Source organism: Oncorhynchus mykiss, chromosome 9, assembly GCF_013265735.2.
Source record: "Oncorhynchus mykiss isolate Arlee chromosome 9, USDA_OmykA_1.1, whole genome shotgun sequence".
Classification (NCBI taxonomy): Eukaryota; Metazoa; Chordata; class Actinopteri; order Salmoniformes; family Salmonidae; genus Oncorhynchus; species Oncorhynchus mykiss.
In genome coordinates this window covers 66,927,108-66,947,466 of record NC_048573.1, presented here as the reverse complement: position 1 = coordinate 66,947,466, position 20,359 = coordinate 66,927,108, and the positions used below count along the sequence as shown (strand labels likewise).

Genomic DNA, 20,359 nt, shown 5'->3' with positions numbered 1-20,359 from the left:
GCCCCACCTCCACCTTGTGTGCCCTGGCCTCTGCCTCCTCCCCCCCTGCCTCCACCTGCGTCTCTACCATTTCTACCCCTGCCTCCATGTCTGCCCCCCCAGCCACTGCTGCCCCCACTCCTGACACGACTGCCTCTGCTGCCTCTGACAGAAGTGTTTCTGACCTGGCTTCTACTAGTGGAGCTGTTGCCTCAGTCCTACACCCAGTCCCTGCTGCCTCAGCTGGTCTAGACCTGCAGGCTTCCATCCACCAAATTTCCAGTACAACCACAGCAACATCCTCCATTCCAACCCATGTCCCAAACACTGCTACCAACCTCCCAGTCCCTGCCATGGTAGCTGCTTCTGCCACCATTGCGCCCTCTACCACAGACTGTCTAACTGAAGCTCTGACCTGCTCCATGGTGAGCCAGGGCCAAGGCCCAAGCCTGGGGGATGTAGTGATGATGGCAGCCCCAGGGCAGTGTGTGTCTGGTGGGGGCCACTCATCCACCGGCTCCATCCACCCTCCAGTGGATACAGCTACAGCTGTGGCCTCTCCTTCTGCCAGCCATGCAGTTCTGGAACAGCAGCAAAACACTCTGCCTCAGATTCAGTGCATGGCAACCCAGCCTCAAGCTCTGCCTCAGATTCAGTGCATGGCAACCCAGCCTCAAGCTCTGCCTCAGATTCAGTGCATGGCAACCCAGCCTCAAGCTCTGCCTCAGATTCAGTGCATGGCAACCCAGCCTCAAGCTCTGCCTCAGATTCAGTGCATGGCAACCCAGCCTCAAGCTCTGCCTCAGATTCAGTGCATGGCAACCCAGCCTCAAGCTCTGCCTCAGATTCAGTGCATGGCAACCCAGCCTCAAGCTCTGCCTCAGGCCCAGGTCCAGTTACAACAGCAGCTCCAGACAATGCAACAGGTACAGCAGCAGCAACAGCAACAGCAACAACAACAACAAACCCTGCAGGCTGTGCAACTTCAACAGGTACAGCAACAACAGCAAGTGTACCAAGAACAGATACAACTGCAGCATCAGCAGCAGCAACAGGCGTTGCAAAAATCTATTGAACAGTTGCAGATGCTGCAACAGAAACAACTACAGCCACAACAACAACAACAACAACAACAACAGCAGCAGCAGCAACAGCAGCAGTCTCAGCTACATTTACAGCCCCAGCTCAGTCAGACAAAGCCATTACAAAAACAGTGTATGTCCCTGCAACCACAGACAGAGATGTTGCCACTGGCACTACAACAACAGATACAGCAACTGCCTGTCCAAATGCAGAACACACAGTGCAACACACAGTTACACATTCAACAGCCACAGCTACACCAGTTACCACCACAACAACAACTACACCAGTTACCACCTCAACAACAACTACACCAGTTACCACCAACACAACAACAACAGCCACAGCTACACCAGTTACCACCACAACAACAACAGCCACAGCTACACCAGTTACCACCACAACAACAACAGCCACAGCTACACCAGTTACCACCACAACAACAACTACACCAGTTACCACAACAACAACAGGCACAGATACACCAGTTACCACCACAACAACAACAGCCACAGCTACACCAGTTACCACCACCACAACAACAGCCACAGCTACACCAGTTACCACCACAACAACAACTACACCAGTTACCACCTCAACAACAACTACACCAGTTACCACCAACACAACAACAACAGCCACAGCTACACCAGTTACCACCACAACAACAACAGCCACAGCTACACCAGTTACCACCACAACAACAACAGCCACAGCTACACCAGTTACCACCACAACAACAACTACACCAGTTACCACAACAACAACAGGCACAGATACACCAGTTACCACCACAACAACAACAGCCACAGCTACACCAGTTACCACAACAACATTCACAGCCACAGCTACACCAGTTACCACAACAACAGCCACAGCCACAGCTACACCAGTTACCACAACAACAGCCACAGCTACACCAGTTACCACAACAACAACAGCCACAGCTACACCAGTTACCACCACCACAACAACAACAGCCACAGCTACACCAGGTACCACAACAACAACAGCCACAGCTACACCAGTTACCACCACCACAACAACAACAGCCACAGCTACACCAGGTACCACAACAACAACAACAGCAACAGGCAGCGATTGACCTGCAGCAACTGCATCAGCAACAGTTAGGTCTGGAACAGGCACTAGATATTCAGCAGCAACAGGAAATGTTCCAACAACAACAACAACAGTCTTTTATGGCTGGAACTCCCATACAGGGAGATGTGTTACAGCAGCAACCTGCGCTGCTAGCCCAGTCAGTGAACCAACAATATGTCCAACAACAACCAGTACAGCTACTAAACATGGCACTGGTGCAACAACAGCAAGCTCATCAACAACAACAACAACAAGAGGTTAACCCTCAGCAGAAGCATCAGGTGCCCCAGCAGGAGCAGCCGTCATTCCAACAGTCAGAGTGGGAGCTGTCTACATGGGAGGCCATTGTGACCGAGGATAAAGTCAGTCACTCTGTACCTCTACACCACTCCTCAGACTCCACTCTGCCCCTCAACATTAACACAACCTCCGATGCCCCCCTACACCCCCTCTCCCTCACCCTGACACCCTCCCCGGTCCAACCATCCTCTGTGGCTGAGTCCGACAGCGAGGGCCCTCCCAAAATCGAGTTTGTAGACAACCGCATTAAGACTCTGGATGAAAAGCTGAGGAACTTGTTGTATCAGGAGTATAGTAGTGGGGCAGCTGTGACGGGGGGAGCTGCTGTGGTTTCTACCTCAGGTCCCACCGCAGTGTCAGCAGCCTCCACATCGGCAGGAGGGGTCAAATCCTCTGAGCCGCAATCGCTCCATCTCTCCTCCTTCCCTACTCCTGCCTCCTCCTCCTCAGACACCTCTCCTCATTCCTCCTCCTCCACCACCTCCTCCACCACTTCCCGCTCCTCCTCTACCTCTCCTGACCTGGAGAGGGGGAGAGGAGTGGGGGAGGAGGCTCCTCCAACAGGCCCGGTGGAGCAGCAGCCCGCCCCGTCTCTCTCCTCCGCCTCCCCCCCTTCCTCTCCCCTGGCCCCGCCTCATGGAGACTCTGCCGGGCCACCGCCTATCCCTGGAGAACCCACCTTTCTTGTAAGTGAGGTGCACATATCTGAATAGTGTTTGATTGACTTCTTCCTGAAACATTCAATAAAGATCACTGCTTTGATTGCCTTGTTGTTATAAATTGATAGATACATGTATTTTTCGATGCTATGGTTCTTGTAATGTACTTATGATATTTCAGTATCTCTCCTTTTCTCTCTGAGTGTCTCTACCATTACCCCCATGGCTGCAGCCACTCTTACCTTATCGCTGTGTTACCTATCCCCTCCAGGCTGCCCCCTCTCACTCTGACCCCAGTACCCCAGGAGAAGTCACTACGTGGCCCCCCAATCTGCACCCCGTCCCCCTGGGCCATGGACTGCCACAGCATAATGCAGGAGGTGGATATTTTGGCCTAAACCTGACATGTCCTAGTATCAGAAATCCCGTTAGCAAGAAATCCTGGACTCGCAAATTCAAAAGCTGGGCGTGCAAACTGCGCCACTCCGCCAGCTTGTTCAAGAAGCCCAGAGTCAAGCAAGGTAGCGTGTTTATAGAGAGAGAGAGAGAGAGCGAGAGAGAGAGGTTGAATGGGGTGTTTGTTGGTGGGGGTGTTTATCTAAAATACAAATCTTGTCTAGTTACCTTTAGTGTAATTATGTTTAGTGTAACATAACCTTTATGGTTTGCATGGGGGGGGGGGGGGGGTTACTCACCCTGCCTGAGGGGGGTTACTCACCCTGCCTGGGCCTGCATGAGGGGGTTTACTCACCCTGCATGACGGGGGTTACTCACCCTGGCCCTGCCTGGGCCTGCATGAGGGGGGTTACTCACCCTGCCTGAGGGGGGTTACTCACCCTGCCTGGGCCTGCATGAGGGGAGTTACTCACCCTGCCTGGGCCTGCATGAGGGGGGTTACTCACCCTGCCTGGGCCTGCATGAGGGGGGTTACTCACCCTGCCTGGGCCTGCATGAGGGGGGTTACTCACCCTGCCTGGGCCTGCATGAGGGGGGTTACTCACCCTGCCTGGGCCTGCATGAGGGGGGTTACTCACCCTGCCTGAGGGGGGTTACTCACCCTGCCTCAGCCTGCATTAGGTCAGAATAATGTAGAAAAGAAGAGAGAAGAAAGAGAGAGATGGGGGGATCAAATCAAACTTTATTTGTCACATGCACCGAATGCAACAAGTGTAGTGTAGACCTTACCATGAAATGCTTACTTACAAGCCCTTAACCAACAGTGCAGTTCAAGAAAGAGTTATGAAAATATTTACCAAGTAGACTAAAATAAAAAGTAATAATAAAAAGTAACAAAATAAAATAACAATAACCAGGCTATATACAGGGGGCACCGGTACTGAGTCAATGTGTGGGGGTACAGGTTAGTTGAGGTAATTTCTACATGTAGGTAGGAGTGAAGTGACTATGCATAGATAATAAACAGCGAGTAGCAGCAGTGTACAAAATACATGGAGAGGCGGGGTGTCAATGTAAATAATCCGGTGGCCATTTTATTAATTGTTCAGCAGTCTTATGGCTTGGGGGTAGAAGCTGTTAATGAGTCTTTTGGTCCTTGCCGTGCATTAGCAGAGAAAACAGTCTATGACTTGGGTGACTGGAGTCTTTGACACTTTTTTGGGCTTTCCTTTGACACTGCCTAGTATATAGGTCCTGGATGGCAGGACACTTGGCCCCAGTGATGAACTGGGAGGAGGAGGAGGAGGCGATAAGAGGAGAGTGTAGGAAGAAAGAGAGAGATGGGGGGGATGAGGAGGAGGAGAGAAAGGGAGAGTGTAGGAAGAAAGAGAAGGGGGGGGGGATGAGGAGGAGGAGAGAAAGGGAGAGTGTAGGAAGAAAGAGAGAGATGGGGGATGAGGAGGAGGAGAGAAGAGGAGAGTGTAGGAAGAAAGAGAGAGATGGGGGATGAGGAGGAGGAGAGAAGAGGAGAGTGTAGGAAGAAAGAGATGGACAATATAAGGAGGCTGATGATGAGTTTACATCTGTAACCCTGGAGATTGGAATTGCACCTGGCTACTTGTTGCACCCAGGATATGAGAGCATTAGACCCCTTTATGACCCCCACCAGCCCCGCCACACCCCCACTTTGCTCTCAGAGGGTAAAGGCACCTCACACTTTGAGTGCTCACTCACACTTGGCAAATGTCATAACAATCACCCCATTAGAAATGCAATACATTATGCAATGCTTTAGAAATGAGTCAATTGCCTGCCAGTATGTTCTGTATGTAATATCCTAGATAATTGACTATACATTGTGCACATTGTTCAGTGCAGGGTTTAGAAGCAACTACCTATTCGGGTTCTTTCTTACCTGCATAGGCTTTTATAAGGCAGTCATTGTAAATAAGAATTTGTTCTTAACTGGCTTGCCTCGTTAAATAAAGGTTCATTAAAAAGAAAAGAAATAATAAAATATAAGGCTGAGCCAATAAGCCACATTGTTTTAGAAGACTGCTATGCTTGCATGTATTAGTGTGTTCCACTGTAGTTTAGTTATATGTGAATGTTTATTGTAGATATAGCATGAACATACAGCACGTTACATACCTTATGTTCAACATCTGTGTGTATCACAGGAGGCTGCTGAGGGGAGGACGGCTCATAATAATGGCTGGACCGGAGCAAATGGAATGGAATCAAAGACCTGGAAACCATGGAAACCATGTGTTTGATACCATTCCACCAATTCCAGTCATTACCTCAAGCCCGGTCTCCCAAATGAAGGTGCCACCAACCTCCTGTGATATACACACTTTCTGTTTAAAAGCTGCCAAATATCATACAACACGGACAACATCACTGTTTATCCAAGTGAATTCATAATGTCAATCAATTAATTGATTGGTTGATTGATTGATGTTGATTGGTTGATTGACGTGTGATGTTAGTGTGGGGTGTAGTAGAGAGAGAGAATGGATGTGTGTGGGTGGGGAGAGAGAGAGAATGGATGTGTGTGGGTGGGTGAGAGAGAGAGAATGGATGTGTGTGGGTGGGTGGGAGAGAGAGAATGGATGTGTGTGGGTGGGTGAGAGAATGGATGTGTGTGGGTGGGAGAGAGAATGTATGTGTGTGGGTGGGTGAGAGAATGGATGTGTGTGGGTGGGAGAGAGAGTGGATGTGTGTGGGTGGGTGAGAGAATGGATGTGTGTGGGTGGGTGAGAGAGAGAGAATGGATGTGTGTGGGTGGGTGAGAGAGAATGGATGTGTGTGGGTGGGTGAGAGAGAATGGATGTGTGTGGGTGGGTGAGAGAATGGATGCGTGTGGGTGGGTGAGAGAGAATGGATGTGTGTGGGTGAGAGAGAGAATGGATGTGTGTGGGTGGGTGAGAGAGAATGGATGTGTGTGGGTGAGAGAGAGAATGGATGTGTGTGGGTGGGTGAGAGAGAATGGATGTGTGTGGGTGGGTGAGAGAGAATGGATGTGTGTGGGAGAGAGAGAATGGATGTGTGTGGGTGAGAGAGAGAATGGATGTGTGTGGGTGGGTGAGAGAGAATGGATGTGTGTGGGAGAGAGAGAGAGAATGGATGTGTGTGGGTGGGTGAGAGAGAATGGATGTGTGTGGGTGGGAGAGAGAATGGATGTGTGTGGGAGAGAGAGAATGGATGTGTGTGTGTGGGAGAGAGAATGGATGTGTGTGGGTGGGAGAGAGAATGGATGTGTGTGGGTGGGAGAGAGAATGGATGTGTGTGGGTGGGAGAGAGAGAATGGATGTGTGTGGGTGGGAGAGAGAGAATGGATGTATGTGGGTGGGAGAGAGAGAATGGGTGTGTGTGGGTGGGTGAGAGAGAATGGATGTGTGTGGGTGGGAGAGAGAATGGATGTGTGTGGGAGAGAGAGAATGGATGTGTGTGGGTGGGTGGGTGAGAGAATGGATGTGTGTGGGTGGGAGAGAGAGAATGGATGTGTGTGGGTGGGAGAGAGAATGGATATGTGTGGGTGGGAGAGAGAATGGATGTGTGTGGGTGGGAGAGAGAGAATGGATGTGTGTGGGTGGGTGAGAGAGAATGGATGTGTGTGGGTGGGAGAGAGAATGGATGTGTGTGGGTGGGTGAGAAAATGGATGTGTGTGGGTGGGTGAGAGAGAATGGATGTGTGTGGGAGAGAGAGAATGGATGTGTGTGGGTGGGTGGGAGAGAGAGAATGGATGTGGGTGGGTGGGTGAGAGAGAATGGATGTGTGTGGGTGGGAGAGAGAATGGATGTGTGTGGATGGGAGAGAGAGAATGGATGTGTGTGGGTGGGAGAGAGAATGGATGTGTGTGGGTGGGAGAGAGAATGGATCTGTGTGGGTGGGAGAGAGAGAATGGATGTGTGTGGGTGGGAGAGAGAATGGATGTGTGTGGGTGGGTGAGAGAATGGATGTGTGTGGGTGGGTGAGAGAGAATGGATGTGTGTGGGTGAGAGAGAATGGATGTGTGGGTGGGAGAGAGAATGGATGTGTGTGGGAGAGAGAGAATGGATGTGTGTGGGTGGGTGGGAGAGAGAGAATGGATGTGGGTGGGTGGGTGAGAGAATGGATGTGTGTGGGTGGGAGAGAGAGAATGGATGTGTGTGGGTGGGAGAGAGAATGGATGTGTGTGGGTGGGAGAGAGAATGGATGTGTGTGGGTGGGAGAGAGAGAATGGATGTGTGTGGGTGGGAGAGAGAGAATGGATGTGTGTGGGTGGGAGAGAGAATGGATGTGTGTGGGTGGGAGAGAGAGAATGGATGTGTGTGGGTGGGAGAGAGAGAATGGATGTGTGTGGGTGGGAGAGAGAATGGATGTGTGTGGGTGGGTGAGAGAGAATGGATGTGTGTGGGTGGGAGAGAGAATGGATGTGTGTGGGTGGGTGAGAGAATGGATGTGTGTGGGTGGGAGAGAGAATGGATGTGTGTGGGTGGGAGAGAGAATGGATGTGTGTGGGTGGGTGAGAGAATGGATGTGTGTGGGTGGGTGGGGATAAACTGATGCATATGTTGAACTAACTGACCCCTCCCCTAAAATAGATTAATATTTTCTGTTATGATTAATCAATAATCTACCACACTTCCCCACATCCCATAACATGTCATGCTTATTTAAGCATGATTTTGTTGTAGATGTACTGTATCTTTAGTTGAACTTTTTGTTTATTCCTGTCGCTGTAATAAAAGGACAGAAAAGCATTGTAAAAATACTATAGTTTTCTAAATCAACGTAATGTACGCACACTTTCCCATAGTCATGTATGTACTGTTAGCTTGTATACAATGCATGCAGTCACAGGGTGGTGTGCTGATGCTGATGGGATGTCGTGTGATTCAATGATTTTTAACTCTGTTCTTCTGTGTTTGTGGTGTCTGTGTGTCCATGTCTTATCTCTGTGCTGGTCGGTGTGTCCCTTTTTGTGTGTGTTTGTCTCTGTGGCTCTACCTTGTCCTCACTCATGTGAATGTCTGTCTCTATGCCTGTCTCTGTGTTCTTGTCTCTCTGTGTTCTTGTCTCTCTGTGTTCTTGTCTCTCTGTGTTCTTGTCTCTCTGTGTCCTTGTCTCTCTGTGTTCTTGTCTCTCTGTGTTCTTGTCTCTCTGTGTTCTTGTCTCTCTGTGTATTCTCTTTCTCTTCCCCTTGTTTTTCATTCACACTCTTTTTAATAGATGGTCACTCTAGAGGCAGCCAGGCAGTCAGAGAGGGAGCTTCCTCCAACCCTACCCACTCACTCAAGGGACGATTTCGGGTACGGCCCATCCAGAAAAAAAAACTAGCCCCCTAGAAAATAGATCTGAAAGGATTAGATAGGTATAAGAATTATGGTAAAATATCCACCCAGTGTACGAGGGGACAAAATACCTACTACCATGTCTAACCAATTATTTCAGATCTATGAGTTGCCTAGAACTTTCTGATAATCCTGAAAATCCCTTCCTGTTTAAATATCAGAATACACTGGTGAGGGAGGAACACAATCAAAGTTAATGACTCACATTTCTCCAGGTCACCGCAGTGCCCCAGCTCCCCGAGGCCTCTCCCCCCAAAGAGGCAGCCTCCGGTATAGGCAGCAGTCACAGGAAAGTGGGGCGCTTCTCTGTCACCCAAACGAAGGCCCAAAGAGAGGAGAAAGAGCTAACAGACAGCTCCCCTGTGTCTCCTGACCTGGAGAGAGAAAGGAGGAGGGCCCGAGGGAAAGAGGGAGAGGAAGGGAAGAAGAATGCAGCACTGAGCCACCCACCCCGAGGACATGGGCATGGTCACTCACCCCTAGGCAGTAGTGATGATGAGGAGAGTGAAATGGGGGATGAAGACCTGAGGAAGGAGCTGCACAAGATGAGAGAGAAGTGAGACATGGAGGGGACAAGGAAAGATTAGATTATAATGAACCCAATCAAGAAAGAAAGAAACTGAAGTATCTACTGAATTCACCTTTTTCCCATTTTGACTAACCAATTTGTATTCTCTTCCTCCCTCCCACTCCACTTCATCCCTGCCTGCCTATATTCTCAAATGTCCTCACTTTTTCCTCCTCAATTATTTCTGTCTCTCTATTCTGTCTCTCTTTCATTAATGATCTCCCAAACTCCATTCGGTTAATTTCCCTTCCTCCCTCCTCCCTTTCTCCCCTTCCTCTTTCCTCTCCCTGTGTTCTACCTCTTGCCAGACACATCAAGGAGGTGGTGTCCCTGCAAGCTCAGCAGAACACAGAGCTCCAGGAGCTGTACAAACAGCTCCGCTCCCTCCAAGAGCACCGGCCGACCCTGCCTCTGCCCTGCACCCCAACCCTCCCCTCGGGAGCGCCAGCCCTCTCCCCCCGCAGGCCCCGCACGGCCAAAGCCAAGCTCCGGCCCAGACCCCACTCCCACATAGACAACAATGGAGTCACTGGTCACCCTGGTAACCAATCACTCTTCCTGGGTCTACTTTTGGTCTTTCAATCTCGATCTCCTTGTATTTTTCTCTCTCTCCATTCTCTACACACAACACCCCATAATGACAACGCAAAAACAGGTTTTTAGATATTTTTTCTCATGTATTAAGAAATGTAAAACAGAAATACTTAATTTACGTAAATATTCAGACCCTTTGCTATGAGACTTGAAATTTAGTTCAGGTGCATCCTGTTTCCATTGATCATCCTTGAGATGTTTCTACAAGTCCATCTGTGGACATGATATGATCTGGAAAGTCACACTCCTGTCTATATAATATCCCACAGTTGACAGTGCATGTCAGAGCAAAAACCAAGCCATGAGGTCGAAGGAATTGTCCATAGAGCTCTGAGACAGGATTGTGTCGAGGCACAGATCTGGGAAAGGCAGTTAACCCACTGTTACCTGGTATGCCGTCATTGTAAATTTGAATTTGTTCTTAACTGACTTGCCGAGTTAAATAAAGGTAAAAATAAAAACAAATAAAAAAATGGAGTTTGCCTAAAGGCACCTAAAGGACTCTCAGACCATGAGAAACAAGATTATCTGGTCTGATGAAACCAAGATTGCACTCTTTGGTCTGAATGCCAAGCGTCATGTCTGAAGGAAACCTGGCACCATCCCTACGGTGAAGCATGGTGGTGGCAGCATTATGCAGTGGGGATGTTTTTCAGCGGCAGGTACTGGGAGTCTAGGATCGAGACAAAGATGAATGGAGCAAAGTACAGAGAGATCCTTGATGAAAGCCTGCTCCAGGTCGCTCAGGACCTCAGACTGGGGCAAAGGTTCACCTTCCATCAAGACAATGACCCTAAGCACACAGCCAATACAACGTATGAGTGTTTGATCAGCTTTCGAACCCAATCGAACATCTCTGAAGAGACCTGAAAATAGCTGCGCAGCAACGCTCCCCATCCAACCTGACAGAGCTTGAGAGATCTGCAGAGAACAATAGGAGAAACTCCAGGTGTGCCAAGATTTTAGTGTCATACCCAAGAAGACTCAAGGCTGTAATGCTGCCAAAGGTGCTTCAACAAACTACTGAGTAAAGGGTCTGAAATCTTATGTAAATGTGATATTTCCATATATTTAAAAAAATAAACTAGCAAACATTTCTACAAACTTGTTTTTGTCATTAAGGGGTATTGTGTGTAGATTGATGAGGGGGGAAAAACAATGTAATAACTTTTTGAATAAGGCTGTAACGAAGCAGAATGTGTAAAACGTCAAGGGATCTGAATAGTTTCCAAAGGCACTGTGATATCTGACTGTCTGTTGTATCTCGTGAAGGTATCCAGCAGTCCAGTAGTTTTTCAGGCGGAGAACAGAGCAGACTACCACCGTACTGCAACCCAGAACACACCAACCTACTGACTACTAAAAGAGGTAAGTAAAGGTTTCACCAAAACATAAGACTATTCCTCTTCCTCTGAATAAAGTGTTTGATTGAATATCTTCCCTTTTTCTTTTCTCAGACCACAGTCCTCCCTCCCAAGGTGCCAGGAAGAGCACGTTCACAGATGACTTGCACAGACTGCTTGATGATTGGACGAAGGAGACAGTGGGTCCCACCCATCCCAAGCCCTCGCTCAATCAGATCAAGCAGATTCAGCAGGTGCAGGAGTTGAGAGGCTGGCCACAGCCCACAGAGGTAAAGTACAAGGTCCACCCACTTGTGACCTATACGTACAGTTGGTGTACAATTCAGTCTATGACTGCAAGCTACCAATAACTACTACTACTACTGTTGTTACTACTGCTACTGTTACTACTACTACTACTGTTGTTACTACTACTACTGTTATTACTACTACTACTGTTATTACTACTACTACTACTGTTACTACTACTACTACTACTGTTGTTACTACTACTACTACTGTTACTACTACTACTACTGTTACTACTAATACTACCTCATGAGTCAGAAAAATGTTTTAAGTCTAATAAATCCATTTAATATAGCCATCATAATAAAATCCATTGTTTCTTTAGTTGTGATAGGCCTATAAACCTGGGAATGTCTTAGAAATCAAATCATAAGAGCTACATGATACAACTCTATATTGAGGATTTGGAAAAAGTTGCAAAAAAAGGCATGCACTCTGATCCTTGCACTTCAAGCAGCGAGAGAGAGACAATTGCATTGATGCTCTGTTGTGTAGCAAGAAAGTTGGTGGATATCAAATCAATTTTAGATGAAATTAAAATTGCGGAATTAAAAGTGAAATGAGAAAGAAAGGCTACAATGACAAAAAGCCAACAGTTAGGATGCTATTTACACTATAATCTGAATGGAGTTATTGTTATGTTTAGGCTAACTGTAGGACAGTGAGAAGCGCAGTAACATTATGGCTAGCCTCAATTAGTTTATTATATCTCGGTTTGATGCAGTCAGACAGGTAATATGTAATCGGATTGGGACGATAAGTTACTAGCAATAAGTCAGTCTAGCGCGAGATAACAGTGGTTACGGTCTCTCCCTTCGTGCTGCGGTGCTCCGAGCCTTTTAATAAAGTAGCAAACCATTGGCTTTTCTGCTGCTTCCCTCACTCGGATCGGACCGGTTGTCCTTTAGATCCTTTTGGAACAGGTTTTAAAAATGCATATCGAGTCCGGGGCTTTCCCATGTCTATTTCGGAACGGAAACTCTACCTCCCATCACTATTTGTCCTCATCATTCAGATTATTCAATTTCAATCATGATGTGTTTAGAGACTGATTAGAGGAACAATAGAGTGCTTATTACCAGGCCATTAGCAAGTTTGGTAGGCTACTCATCAGCACCATTCATTTGCAGTTTTGGACTGGGATTACAGTGACCAACGGTCATAGGCAATTTGACTGCCGTCATGACTCGTGACTGCCTGTGTGGCGGTAATACGGTCACCGCAAAAGCCCTAGTTATTACATACATTATAATGGTATGCTTGGTGCTCATTAGTGTGTCTTGGCTGTCATCTTTCCAGGTGGCTCCTCCAGGTTGGTTCCCTGTGGCACCACTGAACCCCCAGGCCTCCCCAGCCCCAGCTCAGTACACTGCTGGGGGGAGCCAGTGGAGCGGGGTGGGGGGACCACCAGGTTCACAGCAACAACAACAACAAACGCACATGCCTCAAGTCCCACAGCTGCAGCAAAGTTTACATCTCCAGCAAGCCCAGCCTCCTCACCCATTACAGATACAGCCCTTTCAGCAATCACCTCTATGCCTAGAACAACAGCCCCTAATCCAGACTCCACTACTGTCTCAGTCCCTGGCTCCTGTACAGCCACAGACTGGGCAACAACAGATACCCAAGCAGCCCAATGTAGGTGTAGGAGCCTCACCACAGAATCAGAATCAACCTCTGTTGCCTTCCCAGATACCCCAAATGGCCCCGTCATCTGAGCTGGCCCTAGCGCAGCCTGGGTGTCTGATTCCTGGGTCTAGCGCAACCGAGGTGGTGGGAACCATAGACACTGGACCTGCTGCTGCCACCAGTGTCCCCGGAGGGACATTCTGCTCCTCGTCCTGCTGCTCTGCTACTGCTCAACCATCCAGTGCCAAACTTCACCCCACGCCCCCAACCTCAACTCTTCCTCTGGGACAGCAGTGAAATGAAGAAAATAAAAAAAGGGAAGAGTGATGTCGATTATGATGGAACGAGGGAAGGAGAAAAAAGATGGAGAGTGTGTATGTTATGAGAGGTAAATGTCTGAGAATGAGAAAATGGACGCCAGTGGGTTTGTAAAGTTGAGATGGGGAGTGAATGAGAGAGATGGTTGAGTCTATGTAGAGTATGTAGAGTAGAGTATGTACAGACAGAGGGGAAATTTGGAACTCTGGTGGGGTTATTGTTGTGTTTGAGTGTTGAGATGTACAAACTTGCGTAACGTTTGTGTGTGTATTTGTGTGTGTGTGTTTGTGTTGCCATTGATTTTCTCAATACATATCTCTTGTGTGTTTTGACACCAAGTAACAGTCATGTTATTTTTTTAAATCCAACTAATTTGGACCCTGAACTCTGCTCCCAAGCAGAGACATGAAGGAACACAAACATTATGACATTATTATTGTATTTTTTATTTGTCAATGCTTACTTATATTGAAAAGGACTATGGATTTTAGAAGTGCAATTACTAACTGTCATCTAAATGTTATCATCCTGTATTGTTTGTAAGGCATTTAACAAAATATTTTTGTAGAAGCACGTTGACAACAATCAACCAGACATTTACAAGCCAATACAGTGAGCCAACATCTTACATGAACATAGCACAAATGTTTCAACTGGCTCCCAATGAGACGTAAAGCAGTTACAACAACAGCATGTTACAGTAACACCACAGAGCATGGTAATAATGGTGCTACCTGGCTATTATCACTACCACAATGTCACTAAGCATACTGTTGTACGGTGTAGTGCACTGGCAAGGCATGTACTTTGTGTATTGTTATATTTTACATTGATAAGTTGTGGTAACAACTAGGTTAGAAGATTTAAAATAACACGTTGATGAGTAACATGATTAAATTCTGATCAATTGATTTCCTTAATACACTGAAAATTTGATTTAATTGATGAATATGTTCAGTGGGCTTTCATGTAAATCTTACTGAATAAACACTCATCGAGACTAAAACTGCATGATCTTACGGCTACAACATACCTTGACTTGCCTGACTTTTGTGCAATCTACTTACATATGTGCTTTTATATATATATATATATATATATATATATATATATATATATATATATATATATATATACATATATCACGTCTGCTGCTGTGCACAACAGAAAACTCTGAGGTAAATTATTGATCAGGAATAAATCAATGTTTTATTTGAGCTAAAATAAAAACATTTGTTTTAGATAAATGTGTTATTTCCTCTACCAGTCTCAGCCCTGCATATTGAAGGTGTCATCCAAGGAAAACAATGATGAGAAAACAAACAAAATGCCAAGTCATTTCATGGTAATGGAGAACACATGTAAATGTATAGGGGCTGTTCTCATATTGCCTTTTGGAATTATTACTTTACTGTGTGTGTGACTGTGCACCAAAAACGTGGACTATGTACACGAAGTGCTATAGTTTCTAAACGGTTCACCCTATATGATGAAAATACCCTCAGATTAAAGCCGACGGTCTGCACTTTAACCGCATACTAATTGTATCATTTCCAATCCAAAGTGCTGGAGTACAGAGACAAAACAATACATCATGTGTCACTGTCTCAATACTTTTAGAGCTCACTGTATGAGACAGACTGCTTCATAGTGAATTGAAAACTCACCCTAAAACTACTGAAAGTGGAAGGCCGAAAACAAAACATTGACATTTCTATTGGGGAGCTAAAACAGTTTGTGCTTACGCTTATGGTTGTTCAAATAGTAAAACCGTTACAAATTGCATATGAATATAGAGTTTAACATAATGGTTTTCAGTATTTGTTGTTTTTTTATGAGTTTTTTTATGAGACAACCCACATTTTCACAGTAATATAGTTGCTGATTATTAGTGGAGTGGAGGAAGTGCTGTCAAGTCAACACTAACATGTTGACAATATGTCACAGCTTAATGATATTCATGAAAAGGAAATGTGGAACTCACCCTTTCCTGAAGTGTTACCAAAATGTAATCTAAAAGAAGAAAATATTATTTTTGTATTTTGAAATGGGGTTGTACAAAATGTAAAATTGTGTTCTTCTGATCAACATTTAAAATCTGAGGTTATCTGATACTAGAAAACATTGGTTCTCATCTCTGTTGATGGAGTCCCCCCCCATGCATATATTACAGCGAGGGAAAAAAGTATTTGATCCCCTGCTGATTTTGTATGTTTGCCCACTGACAAAGAAATGATCAGTCTATAATTGTAATGGTAGGTTTATTTGAACAGTGAGAGACAGAATAACAACCAAAAAATCCTGAAAAACGCATGTCAAAAAATGTTATAAATTGATTTGCATTTTAATGAGGGAAATAAGTATTTGACCCCCTCTCAATCAGAAAGATTTCTGGCTTCCAGGTGTCTTTTATACAGGTAACAAACTGAGATTAGGAGCACACTCTTAAAGGGAGTGCTCCTAATCTCAGTTTGTTACCTGTATAAAAGACACCTGTCCACAGAAGCAATCAATCAATCAGATTCCAAACTCTCCACCATGGCCAAGACCAAAGAGCTCTCCAAGGAAATCAGGGACAAGATTGTAGACCTACACAAGGCTGGAATGGGCTACAAGAACATCGCCAAGCAGCTTGGTGAGAATGTGACAACAGTTGGTGCGATTATTTGCAAATGGAAGAAACACAAAAGAACTGTCAATCTCCTTCGGCCTGGGGCTCCATACAAGATCTCACCTCGTGGAGTTGCAATAATCATGAGAACGGTGAGGAATCAGCCCAGAACTACACGGGAGGATCTTATCAATGATCTCAAGGCAGCTGGGACCATAGTCACCAAGAAACCAATTGGTAACACACTACGCCATGAAGGACTGAAATCCTGCAGCGCCCGCAAGGTCCCCCTGCTCAAGAAAGCACATATACATGCCCGTCTGAAGTTTGCCAATGAACATCTGAATAATTCAGAGGACAACTGGGTGAAAGTGTTGTGGTCAGATGAGACCAAAATGGAGCTCTTTGGCATCAACTCAACTCGCCGTATTTGGAGGAAGAGGAATGCTGCCTACGACCCCAAGAACACCATCCCCACCGTCAAACATGGAGGTGGAAACATTATGCTCTGGGGGTGTTTTTCTGTTAAGGGGACAGGACAACTTCACCGCATCAAAGGGACGATGGACGGGGCCATGTACCGTCAAATCTTGGGTGAGAACCTCCTTCTCTCAGCCAGGGCATTGAAAATGGGTCGTGGATGGGTATTCCAGCATGACAATGACCCAAAACACACAGCCAAGGCAACAAAGGAGTAGCTCAAGAAGAAGCACATTAAGGTCCTGGAGTGGCCTAGCCAGTCTCCAGACCTTAATCCCATAGAAAATCTGTGGAGGGAGCTGAAGGTTCGAGTTTCCAAACGTCAGCCTCGAAACCTTAATGACTTGGAGAAGATCTGCAAAGAGGAGTGGGACAAAATACCTCCTGAGATGTGTGCAAATCTGGTGGCCAACTACAAGAAACGTCTGACCTCTGTGATTGCCAACAAAGGTTTTGCCACCAAGTACTAAGTCATCTTTTACAGAGGGGTCAAATACTTATTTCCCTCATTAAAATGCAAATCAATTTATAACATTTTTGACATGTGTTTTTCTGGATTTTTTGGTCGTTATTCTGTCTCTCACTGTTCAAATAAACCTACCATTAAAATGATTGACTGATCATTTCTTTGTTGTTATTCTGTCTCTCACTGTTCAAATAAACCTACCATTAAAATGATTGACTGATCATTTCTTTGTCAGTGGGCAAATGTACAAAATCAGCAGGGGATCAAATACTTTTTTCCCTCACTGTATGTTCATCTTAGACTATGTGTTGAAACAGAGCTACATCATGTTTCAATTACGAGAGGTTTTGTCAGCGTGGATATAATCATAGAGATATCTCAACTTGTTTTATCTCTATGGTAATATTGTCTTACATTTCACATCTTGACTCACTGGACAAACAACAAAACATTATCAAGGGGCAGGCCTAGACTATCTATAGGCCATTAGGATCTTCTATATGACACATATTTGAGTGTCCAGATATTACACTAGATTCGGAACCAATGATTTATAAAGATATTTAAACAGAAAAACATATCAATGTATGTTGCTGGTGATTTAGCCTCTGTAAAATGTTAACTAATTTAATTGTTGATTTTATTTATGTTTTGTAACTAATCAAAATAAATGGTGTTAAACATCAAACTGTTAATGGCATTTTGTTGCTTATTCTATTGGACCCACACCTGTCCTCAATTTCCCCAGTCTTTTCATTATATGGTTGAAATAATGTATTTTATTACAGACCTAGGTGGATAGGGTGTAATAGCTGCTTGTTAGGGTTATTACAGTTGAATGATTACCTCCCTGTAATGTAAATATTGTTTCATTTTGTCGGCCTACATCACATATTATCCATTATATTGAACAGATACTGTAGAGGCCGCTCCAACAATGAAAATAAATGTCTTCAAAAATGGAAGGCATTTGGGAGGAGGAAAGATCAGGTGGGACTATTCCAGCCAATGACAGGGCAGATACGCGTGCGAACAACAGGCACAACGGTGTCCACTAGTTACCACAAGCACAAAGTCAAATGGGCTATATCGTAAGAATTCATGAAAACAAAAATGTGCTTTTTGGTCTTAATTTAAGATTAGGGTTAGCCATAAGGTTAGCAGTGTGGTTAAGGTTAGATTTAAAAGCACATTTTAAGAGGATACATTGTGGAAGTAGGCGGGGTTTTACTTTGTGGCCGTGGTAACTAGTGACAACCAGGACCAACTCCGAAATGAAGTGTTTTTTCTCAAAGTTGCCGGGATATCACATATCCTACTTATATCGATACACTCATAACAACCTAATCATTACGAAACGTATATTCAATTAAATAAGCCACACGTAGCAAATAAGCCATTACATTTTTTGTTAACCAAATTCGAGACTCACTCATTGACCTCCATACAAAAATGCCCAGTTAGCGAAAAAACGCCACCTGCTGGGAGTAGACAGTTTTCGGGACCAGTTATGCCGCTCGCTTCGCCTCTTCCTCTCTGCCTACATTTGAAGGCCCCCTACTAGCACAACGTTATTGTTATTTCAACTGCAGACAGTCTCTTTGCGAGTGATTTGAAATGCCGTTGCTCCATCACAAATGTCTTTATGTTTTAGTTGTTTATAGTAACATTGCTCATGTAGTTGTATTTTAATCTATTCAAACCCTGCAATATATATTTGGTGACAAACTACACACCTGGACATAATTTGTGGCAAAAAAACCTATGCAGTAACGGAAATTTTAAAATACTTTTCGCTGCATAATAAGGCCTCATCGATCCTCGGCCTTTCGTACGGATTTTAACCGATTTCGAATGCTTGGCCGGCGGCCTCTGCAGCAACCAGACAATTCAAATCCCGGTAAGAAATGATTTCGGACCGATTTTCTGAACGTGCAACTTATATACAGCTACTCCAATACTTTTAGTTGTTGTCATGAACGTATATGAAATACTAGATATTAAACTATATAGATTAATACAGATTTATCCGATGATTAGCTAACGCGTTGCATACGTTAGCCAACGGTGGCTAGCCTTTTTCTGCTAGCAGCTAAGTTAGTGAATAAACAATAGTTCTAGTAGCCAAATACTGAAATGTGTTGTCTTGAATTGCAACTAACTAATATATATAGCTAGTCATTCAATACAAATTATTACCAGCTTGCTAGCTATCGGTAACGTTAAATTAACTGTACTTTTCGTTTGTTAGTTAACATTAGTTTACATCGCTAGCTAAGTTACTTAAGCCATTATTGTTAGCCAGGGTGCAATCTTTACGTAACGTTATGTAGCTAAGCTGCTAGCTACTGTTATTTTCCTACCTAGTACTAGCAAGCTAACGTTACTTAGCCAATAATGATGTTTGTCAGATTTTTAATTAAGATGTGAAAGCTGTCAGTTTGCAAGGCCTACCCCTCCCCATACGCCATGTTATTATTATTTAGCCAACTTTTGTAGCAATATTGTTTAATATGCATCTTGTTAGCTAGCTATATTTAGCTAATCGGGGGCTAGCTTGCTAGTCAAGACCCACTGCTAGCAAGCCAAGTATAACGTTAGTAGCTAACGAGAAACTTTGTTAGTAAGACTAGCCTATATTTCTTACCCTTAACCTAACACCCAAATCCCTGTATACGTTTTTAACAGATACGTTTGTGCTCTCTTTTCTACCCGTTCAACAGGTTCCTGACCATGGCCTGTACAGTGTGACAGGCACCTAGTCCCAGTGAAGTGAGACAACCGTTAACCTGTTACTGGCACTGCCCTGTGCTGCTTCAGTACCCTCACCTTTTTAACTATATATATTAAGCACTCAATGCAACCCTAACGTATTTCCAATTTAGACTATCACGTGTAGTGCTGTCCCATTCTCAGTAGATTTAGGGCTAACTGTCAGTCAGACACAGAGCAGTGCTAGTTCCCATACACTCCCAGTATGGCGTCGGTTCCAGTATACTGCCTGTGTCGCCTACCCTATGATGTCACACGCTTCATGATCGAGTGTGACATCTGTCAAGACTGGTTCCATGGAAGGTAAGTTATATTTCAGTGTCATCTTTACCCATTTCCAACTTTTTACAGTAGGCTAGTTGAGTAAATTGTTTTTGTTTATTGTGTACATTATTGTTTTTTGTTTAG

At 45.1% G+C, this 20,359-nt stretch overlaps 2 protein-coding genes across 3 annotated transcripts in view; both read left to right on the top strand.

Annotated features, from left to right (window-relative positions):
* LOC110532715 overlaps positions 1-14,542 on the top strand; it is an 86,045-nt gene extending 71,503 nt beyond the window's left edge. The window contains exons 18-23 of the mRNA XM_036988767.1: positions 8,740-8,819; positions 9,077-9,417; positions 9,738-9,970; positions 11,296-11,391; positions 11,481-11,656; positions 12,975-14,542. Of these exons, the coding sequence (XP_036844662.1) occupies positions 8,740-8,819; positions 9,077-9,417; positions 9,738-9,970; positions 11,296-11,391; positions 11,481-11,656; positions 12,975-13,601 (1,553 nt within the window). The 3' untranslated portion in view covers positions 13,602-14,542. The remainder of the gene's footprint in view (positions 1-8,739; positions 8,820-9,076; positions 9,418-9,737; positions 9,971-11,295; positions 11,392-11,480; positions 11,657-12,974) is intronic.
* Positions 14,543-18,614: 4,072 nt separating this feature from the next.
* Positions 18,615-20,359, top strand: part of LOC110532714 (histone lysine demethylase PHF8) — a 34,173-nt gene continuing 32,428 nt past the window's right edge. For both annotated transcript variants that reach the window (XM_021616814.2, XM_036988768.1), the window contains exons 1-2: positions 18,615-19,079; positions 19,903-20,254. In XM_021616814.2, the coding sequence (XP_021472489.2) occupies positions 20,157-20,254 (98 nt within the window). In that variant the 5' untranslated portion in view covers positions 18,615-19,079; positions 19,903-20,156. The remainder of the gene's footprint in view (positions 19,080-19,902; positions 20,255-20,359) is intronic.